Genomic DNA, 10,146 nt, shown 5'->3' with positions numbered 1-10,146 from the left:
ACGTACGTACGTATCCATACGGGTATACACGTACCTTTTCTCATCAGGCAGTGACATTCCATGCGACATACACAATCCATAGGCCGTTGTGTGCGCGGTCCATGCAACCCTCACTCCAATCTGGGGCTCAGCCCTGAGCAGGCTTCCATGAACGCTGGTGCAGCGGTGCCGGGCGACCGGGCGTGTTCCCAGAGTCTCTCACACGGGACGTGTAACAGGATCCACACATATCTTATATCATGGTGCTTTCCCGGTCCACTCTCACCTACCCCGGGTCTGTCCAAACCTACGGCACGGTTACCAACCGGTTATAACACACGGGAGCCTTATAAATAACCCTCGTCACGTCCCAGGCACCAGCCTGGCATTTTCCAGCGCAGTATAAATACGGACGTCAATGCTTTGCAGGTGCCCGTGCATTCCAAACGCCCGTCGTCGTCGGGGCGGCCAACGCCCGGTAACCAATCTGCGGCTGAGTCAGAGGAGCGGGGATATTTCCATACGCATGTTTAATGTGTGCCGGGAGGGAGTGCGCGTGGTGTGTCTGTGTGGAGGGGGAGAGATGGGATCACATACTGCTGTTATTATGAGCCGGAATCAACATAATTTCCATTACTGAGTGCCGGGGAGCTGAGCTGATGGCAGGAATACTGATGTGGTCCCGCGGGCCGCTGACGGCTGGTAATAGGTCTGCCTGGTCCCGTGTGTTTCCCAGCCTTCCCCTGACGGTTCCAGCAGTAAGTGTGGAAATGCACAGTACATTAAACCTCAGTCCCCGGGGAGGGGGGCGGCACACACGGCAAACCCACCACCAAACCTGACAATTACCTGCAGTAAGCCACAGGAATATCCACCCGCCCAACACACTCACACGGAGTATAGAAATTCCCGGGAATATCCACCCAACACACTCACTCACACGGAATATGGAAATTCCCGAGTCTATCTATCCGCCCAACACGCTCACACAGAATATGGAAATTCCCGGTCTACCCACCCAACTCACTCACACAGAATATGGAAATTCCCGGTCTACCCACCCAACTCACTCACACAGAATATGGAAATTTCCGGGTATATCCAACCAACTCACTCACACAGAATATGGAAATTCCCGGGTATATCCGCCCAACACACTCACACGGTATATGGAAATTCCCGGGTATACCCGCCTAACACACTCACACGGTATAAGGAAATTCCCGGGTATATCCGCCCAACACACTCACACGGAATATGGAAATTCCCGGTCTACCCACCCAACTCACTCACACAGAATATGGAAATTCCTGGGTATACCCGCCCAACACACTCACACATAATATGGAAATTCCCGGGTATACCCGCCCAACACACTCACACGGAATATGGAAATTCCCGATGATTCCCATGCAGATGGAACATGACGTCAGCCGGGCTGTAGCCCACGTGGGTTTCCTCCAACCCAGGTTACCCAGCTGCAAATACAGGACCTTCCTCCAACCCAGGTTACCCAGCTGCAAATACAGGACCTTCCTCCAACCCAGGTTACCCAGCTGCAAATACAGGACAGTTTAGATACAAGATACAGTTTCAGGGAGTGAATCATAGTCAGATTCACGTTTTCATCTGTTCACTTCAATTCTATTTGCTGAATTTGAATAACAATAAAGCTAAACATGGGGAAATGCCTTTACCTTAGTACTAGTTTCAAGGAGTGATCTCATACATTATAATTATGTACTTCTCTATCTGTATAGCCGGTATAACTGCCCTTCGGCGTAACACACCGGCTTCTGTATCTGTATAGCCAGTAAAACCGCCCTTCAGAGTAATACACCAGCTTTATATTCAAGCTTCCTTCCTAACCATTGTTAATATCTGCTCAGTTTTCATTTGATAACATCATCATTCAGCACCAAGGACAAGCATGGTTTAACCTTCTCCCCCATAAACAGTACAAAACAGCTGCCAAACGGCTGCCTCAGCAGGCTGAGGGTTAACACGTGATCTGTCCTTGTGTTCCCCACAGGGAAGTTCCTGTCATCGCACCACCCTTACATCACCTTACAGGGCTCGAAATTCATTTTTGAGAATAGGTGCACTGGTGCAACCAACCTACATGTAAAAGACTAGGTGCACAAAAAATCTTCTGGGTGCACCATATAAAAAAAAATAAGAATGTTATGAAAAACTAATCACGTTTCATTTCTAAGGAAAAGTACTTCTCCAATGATTTTATCATTTTTCTGAAACTTAGAATTTAAGAATATGCTGTATACTACTACATACATTTAACATCTTTACATACGTAGAACTACAAACATAAATTGGGTGCACAGCTCCAAATTTGGGTGTACAAAGGTGCACGTGTACCCAGTATTTCCAGCCCTGCCTTACATCATCCTGTATCAGTATAACCTGCTGGAATATTAATGATTCCTGGATTATCCTGTCAGAGGGATTAGCAGCCACTTGGGGACCACAAGACTGAGCTGAAAAAAAGTAAATCATCCTGACAGCAGCGGTAGAAATACTTTTTCTGTGTTCTGTAATATTGCAGAATGTCAAACTTTTGTTCTGCAATTCGGTAATACTTTCTTGCAAATATACACATATAGGCCTTGACTTAAACCCATACGAAATGTGGTATACCCTAGCGTGATTTTCTTTCAAACTTCAAAATTGTAGATTTGCTTATCTGTACATCTTCTTCTGCAATATTGAAAATTTCTCTGCAAAATGCGGACTGCGGGTGGGCCCTTAACAACTATTTCTATATTATGGCTATGAAGAGTGGGATCGACGATTTGCTGGTATTTTAGAAACGCTGCACATATAGCTGTTAATATTGTATATTTTACAGCTAGAATTTTCTGTTTTTTAGTATTTTAGAGATGACTGCTTGTTTGTAAGTTGTGATTTTGCAGGCATAGATGGTACAGAGATGGGCTGGACTGTTTGCTGGTATTTTAAGGATGAATGCCTGTCACTGTCACTGTGCCAGTACTAGGATTTTGAAGGCTTATAATGGAGAGATGGGCTCTGCTGTTTGCTAACGATGAGGATGTCAGAATCCGCCTTCCTGTTTCCCTTCATCCCTCCCGTCTCCTGCAGCCCCTCAGCTGCCGATGTGCAGCGTAATGAAAATTACTCCCAGCGAGGCCGGAGTTAATCTACTCCACAAGTCGTTTGTCATCCCGTACACACGTAAGACTTAACCTTTGTTGTACCGAGGCACTCCAGGGCTGGAAATTCAGTTTTTGGGAACCTAAAAAACTGGGTGCACAAAAAATATTTTAGGTGCACCATATAAGATACAATATGTAGAATGTCTACAAAAACTGTGTTTCATAAATTTTCAAGAAAAGTACTATACCAATAATTGTATTATTTTTTCTTAAATGTTAAGAATATGCTGTAACTACTATACATTTAACATCTTTACATACAACATAAAATAAATTGGGTGCACAGCTCCAAGTTTGGGTGCACTAAGGTACACATGCACCCAGTATTTCCAGCCCTGTACTCCATACAAGAGTCTACTGAGGCCACGCCAATTCAATCAGCTGAGATCTAAATGATAAAATAATGCAGACCTGGAAGGTTACATGTAAACAGCGATGTACAGAAATGCACACAGATTTGGGGAGTGAATAGATTCAAGTTTCATGGTGTCAGGCTAATATTTCACTTTAAAACATCTGAAAACCAAGAAAATAAAAAGGTATGGCCTAAAATTGATTCACAATACTGACCCAGTATCCTAGTAATGCGGCTGCTGATAACGATAACATCATGATGTTTTTTTTGTTCATTTCCAGTCTAACCCCAAATCTGTCCATGCTTATTAGTGAGTCTAACATGTCATTTCCCAGGACTCTGGTATTCCCACATGGACACCCCAGTCCCGAGGGGGAAACAATATTCCATCATGGAAATTCACAGTTCCTGGGTTAAATATGGGGAAACTCAAGAGGAAAAACTCAGTTTGCAATTAACCTACATTTCCAAGGAAAAACTCAGTTCCTGGTAGACAACTTGAAGAGGTGAACAACAACCTGTGTTTTGTCTCCCCCTCCATCTTGTTATGGTAAATCCAAATAAAGAAAATAATTAATCTTGACATAGAAAAATTCTTGCAACTATGCTCAGTCCCAAGGAAAAATTCAGTACATAAAGATATAGAGTATTCTTGTGAAAAAAACAACAACAAAAAAGTTGTGTCTAAAGATGTATCCTTTCCCAATTCCTAACAGTTTTTTGATAGATATCCCGTGAATAGTTTCATCAGGTTGGTAAGACGGTTTTCACACAACCAAGTCTTTTTTTCAGCCGACGTTTCGGTAACAGTATGTCTAGATCTGTTAACCAGTCAGAATTGCCCTGAGGAAGGTGACAGAGCCTGGTCATTAAAACATCGGCTGTATAATCGACTTGGTTGTGTAAAAAGAGTCTCTTTACTCCATATTTTGTAGTAAAGCAGGAGTCAACAGGAACATCCCTGAGTCTCATCCCTCCCTACAGCAGGAAGGTAGTTTCTTCTCTAATGGTTCAGGAAGGAAAATCCACCACTCAAGTGCTTCTGTGGCCGTTACACACTTAAGACACTTTCCCAAACGTCTGTAAGCTTCTCCCTGGCAGCCTTAACAGCCCCGCTTCCCTCCCAGGCACAGGAAATGGTCACCATTAGGGAGGAGTGGATGGATCTGAAGAACTATCAACACTCTTGATGTTATGTACAAACATAAAAACCACACGGCTATCCACACGCCTAGTTCTGACATCATGTACAAACATAAATACCTCGGAGTCCCCACATACTCAACACTCCTACAGTTCTGAAAAACATACAGTATCTGTAAATACCCCACTATCATTATCTACACTCCTAGTTCTGACACATATAAACATAAATATATGTACCACACCACTATTATTACTACTGGTTCTGACAAACAAAAATACCACACCACTAGTCCTGACACATGCAGACATAAATGCCACCCCATATAATCAACACTCCTACAGTAGTTCTGACAAACATAAATACCACCCCACATAATCAACACGCCTAGTTCTAACAAACATAAACACCACCCCATATAATCAACACTCCTACAGTAGTTCTGAAAACGAACAGTATCTGTAATTAAAACACCACTAACATGATCCACACTCCTATATACACTGACACATATAAACATAAAAACCACACCAATATAGCTATTAACCCTCCTAGTTCTGACAAACATAATACCACACTCCTAGGTCTAATATTATGTACAAACATAAATACAACCTCTCTATCATTGACCACATTCCTAGTTCTGACACATCCATATACAAACATCAAAACCACACCACTACCATCACTCCTAGGTCCAACACAATCATGTAATATTAGATGCCATACTTTGTACCCTGTACAACTGTTGCTTAATAAAGTTATTATTATTATTACAAATACCGCACCATTCCATTACCATTCATAAATATATCAACATTCTTTCCAAACGTGAGTGATAACTCATTATCTTTACCAGAAGAAACAGAAGAACTTGCTAACAATTAACTGCAAGCAAGAGCCTAATGCCACAGTCTGTCCTTATGAACCCATTTTCCAATCCCCACACCTTATTCATTGGGAAGATAAACAGTGTAAATTTGCATGTTGTCCCTAAGGCTGGCTGAAAATGATATTAGATAACATCACCCATTCCAATTCCACTGCTGTAATAGCCTTTTACATACTCACTATGCAAATTTATGATAATTAGTGCACACCAAACAATTGGAACTGCAGCATGTGTGGCCAAACAGAAACATGCCAGAATGAACTCTAGCAAGTACTGAAGGGCAATTCCATCTACACTCATCTCCAACACACAAGAATCTAGTATTACCGGTAGTTAATTTTATTTTATTCTATTTGGTTCGGCTGTACAAAAGACAGCCAGGGTTGCCCAAATAGTTACAAGACTATTTTAAAGGGCAACAAGCTACTGTAACATAAGATAAGGATGGCATTAAAATCAAAGCCATCAACTCATTACATCTACAGGATATATACACAGTAGCAAAACTAAGGAGCACTGTCAAAAAATCTAGTATTAGTACCTAATAATTCAGTGTACTGAGGTACAAACATTATCCAAACACTCCTCTTTGTGTCTATTTTCCAGTTCATCATTTCTAAAGCCGGGAACCAACTAATGAAATCTGTGCGGGCTTAATTGAAAAGTTGGCAGAAGTGAAGGGTGCACGGCGCAGCACACAGCGCACACAAAAGATAACCCCACATCTCGCCTAAGGCCACAGCAAGTAATTTTTATGGATGACATCAGCGCGCGCATTAATTTTCGCCTGATTTTGGAGGAAAAAAAAAACTTTTGTTGCCTTCTGACAGTGGTAACAATGCCGAAAATGGGCAAAGATGCCGGAAGGTGGATGGCAGATAACTATGAAGAGACTAGAAAAGGCTCTGATTTCTGATGTTTTGTTTCTTACTTTGATGCAGTGTGTGTGATATGTGATGCTGGCTGTGTATATGTGATGTTCCCTCTGAATCAAAAACCTTTGTACAATGATTGAGTCAAAACTTTAAATGTGGGAACCTTGTTTTTGTTGGCCCGTCCTTGTTTTTTTTTTTTTCACCCGCTCGCAGTTGTTTTGTAATCTGCGGAGGATGTCATCCATAAAAATTACTTGCTGTGGCCTAACCAGCTTCATCACGGCAGCATCTTAATAGGAGCTGTCAGTCCACGACTTTCCCAGCCGAGCGGCATTGAGCCGGTATTGTCCCGTTCTGGGGCTGTTTGACTGGAGTCCTGAGCTAATTATGGAGCCTGCGAACATCTGACATTAATCTATGGGCTGTGTTGGTTCAATGACAGGCAGCATGACCCAAACCTGACTGAAAGAAGAGCTTTTTAAAAAGAAAACCTATTTGTACATATATGCAGCTATTATAAAAAATTCTATGATCTATTCTCTATAATCTATGGGCTGTGTAGGTTCAATGGAAGGCAGCATGACCCAAACTGCACAGAAATAAGCACTTTTTTTAAATTAAAGAAAACCTTTAGGCCACACCAATTTAATTTCTTGGTTAACGGATTTTCCTAGAAAAATAATGGAGCGGGCGGGCGAAAAAAAAATAAAAATAAAAACAGGCCTTGGCATCGTATTATGGCCCAAAATGGTACCATAGGAGCCATGAAATCAACACACCAGGGTGGTTCAAAATTTAAACAATGAATTTTGAACTTTTAATGATGCCACTGCATTGAAAGATGGAATAACTGTAACAACTACGATGAAAAGGACTGTTTTCAACTGTTCAGGGCAAAATATTATCATTTTGCAGTTGATTCTGAATTTTTATTTTTATTTGCAAATCAGAAAAAAATGAAGCGGCGAATCCGTTAACCAAGAAATTAAATTGGTGTGGCCTTATATAGATATATGCAGCTATTATGAAAAATTCTATGATCTATCTTCTATAATCTAATGTGTTGGTTCCATGACAGATCAGGCAAAGGCAGCATGACCTAACCTCACTCAGCCATGTTTACAGATAAATATTCATGTGATATTCATGTACAAAAAAAATTTCCATCGAACTACAAACATGTAATATGGCATATCATTAATTTCACTTTGTGTTTTTTTACAGGAAACCTGTTTGTACATATATGCAGCTGTTATCAAAAATTCTGCTTATAGATGTTGATTTTAATTTCAGAAAAAATGTTAATTTTAATTTCATTTATTTTTAAAAGCTGCTATATAAATGCCAAATGACAAATATTTCCTACATACATTTTGTACACGTATGTTTACCTTTTCATCTAGTTGATACTAATTTAGTAAGTAGTAACTAAAAATTAAATTTTCCACTTGTTTCACATCCTGATAAGAGCAGTAGTTACACTAATATGTACCTATCAGCACTTTAATAACCATAGGCAGACCCGGACCATAATTACCTACATCATATGAATATGATGGTTAATATTTTATGTGGCCGTCCCACGAGATCACGGCTAATTCTGGCCTGACAGGACCCAGGCACAGATTTATGAGTAATCATCGAACCAGCAGTTTGATCTGAATCAATTTCATTTTCCAAAATTCGCTTTTTTGTTAATTCATATTTCTTTTATTCTTTTATCCTTATCATAGTCAGTTTTGTTTACTTCTGAATGTTTTTCTTATGTAACTAACTTCCGTATCAGCCTATGTTGAATTTGTTTTTTCTGGGTCCCCTTGGAAATAAAAACTGTCCTTTCTATTGAAGGTCAAATTAGGTACGAGTGATTCAGGCCAACTAAAAGCAATATTGTGCAGTTATGTATAATGAGTGTAGGGAAATGTACCGGTAAAGCGGGTCTAAAAAAATCCTTCCCGCACCTGGTGGTGCATAGGGCAGCGCCCATCTCCCGTTCAGTAGCCCTTGGGCCACACAATTGTGCAATCACTACAGCAGGGGCTAGTCCACTGGTAGTGGTGTGTGTTTAACTCCCATACTCTATCCCAAATGCCGAGTGCTAAGCAGAGAAAGTCGTATGTACCATTTTAAAGTCTTTGGTATGACTCGGCTGGCAGTGGGGATCGAACTCACGACCTACCGAATGCAAGGCGAGCGCTCTACCCACTTGGCCATTGCACCGGTTACAAAAAAACGGGTCTAAAGTCAAAGCAAAATGCTTAAAACAGAGCAAAATGCTTTTTCCAACAACAGTTGACAGTTCATGTGTGTTGCACATTTGCAGCCAAGCACCCCGGGTGTTGACTTTACATAATTTTATGTACATGTAGATGATCATGTGCCACTCTCTAGATACAAACAATAACATAACACACATACATGAGTGTGGAAACAACAATCTTACTTGTAACACACTTACCTTGAGAAAAACAAACTATACCAACACAAAACTGTTATGTAAAAGTAAAACTGCTGTGTAGGGATTAATCATGTACCTACACAAATCCTTATGGAGCACTGGAGACCCCTAGTGTTCAAGTGTGGTACTGCAGCCTGTACATACGTCCAGTGTTCAGAATGTTGTTGAGTGATGCGTGCTACTTAAGGTATAGCAGAACATCAGAGAAACAGCAAAAAGAGCTGCAGGAAGTTGCAGTAAAGCTGGTTTGAGTAGATGACAATCCATGCAGAGATTGAACAGTGTACTGTGTCAAAACCAGACAATGTAAACTGGTGTAAAACCAGACACAATGTCATGTACAAAATGTTCATGTGGTTTGGGGGCTGGAAACAGTGAACATGAGTCTTTATCAGGCACTATTGTTCTACAGTCTATGTGCATGTTTGAAATGTGTTGGTCAGTTTGTGCTACACCACTGTAGCTGACCCAGTAAACCGGGCAAAGAAGATATGGGAATGTAACAGTTGTTGTGCCAGTGTGCATGTTACGGGTCCCGGAGTACATGTAGAGCCAGTCCATAATCACACCACTACCTCAACCAGTAAATCCTTGTGTAACAATTGTTGTGCCAGTGTGTATGTAACAGTAGCAGCAGCAGCAGTAGTAATAGTTACTGTAATAGTACAGCCAGTCTGTTAGTGGTCACACCACTGTATCTGAACTGGTAAACCCATGTGTAACAGTGTGTATGTAGAAACAATAGCAGAAGTTACTGTAGAAGTAGTACAGTAAGTACAAGAGTAGAAGTAATATGTAGAGCCAGTCTGTTAGTCACACCACTGTACCTGAACCGGAGCTGAGGCAGCGACTGGCGCAGCCACCACGGGCTTCTCCACATCGAACCGCAGCGGGGGCGGCTTCTTAACGGCCGGGGGTGCCATGGCAACCGGCTGCCGTGCTGCCATGGCAACGGGCGGGGCGGTGGCCGCCACATCTGCAACTTGGATGGTTTGAACCGGCTGGACTGGCTGGTAGTGCTGGGGCGGCACTGGGCGGGGAGGGGGGGCAGCCGCCTTCTGCCGGGCCAGCTGGGAGGGCCAACATGGGGGTTTGGGGGATACAGGAGGAGAGAGGGTCAGCATGGGGGTTTGGAGGATACGGGAAGAGAGAGGGTCAGCATGGGGGTTTGGAGGATACGGGAAGAGAGAGGGTCAGCATGGGGGTTTGGGAGGTACAGGGTGTGCGAAGGGTACAAAAATAACAAAGTTTT

At 42.0% G+C, this 10,146-nt stretch overlaps 1 protein-coding gene across 1 annotated transcript in view; it reads right to left on the bottom strand.

Moving 5' to 3' along the window:
• LOC109466956 (disks large homolog 1-like) overlaps nt 1-10,146 on the bottom strand; it is an 82,080-nt gene that overhangs the window by 48,972 nt on the left and 22,962 nt on the right. The window contains exon 5 of the mRNA XM_019764838.1: nt 9,722-9,964. Within this exon, the coding sequence (XP_019620397.1) occupies nt 9,722-9,964 (243 nt within the window). The remainder of the gene's footprint in view (nt 1-9,721; nt 9,965-10,146) is intronic.

This window comes from Branchiostoma belcheri, unplaced genomic scaffold, assembly GCF_001625305.1.
Source record: "Branchiostoma belcheri isolate BF01 breed outbred unplaced genomic scaffold, Haploidv18h27 scaffold172, whole genome shotgun sequence".
Taxonomy (NCBI): Eukaryota; Metazoa; Chordata; class Leptocardii; order Amphioxiformes; family Branchiostomatidae; genus Branchiostoma; species Branchiostoma belcheri.
Note: the sequence above shows the minus strand (reverse complement) of the source record. Positions and strands in the feature narration are given on the sequence as shown.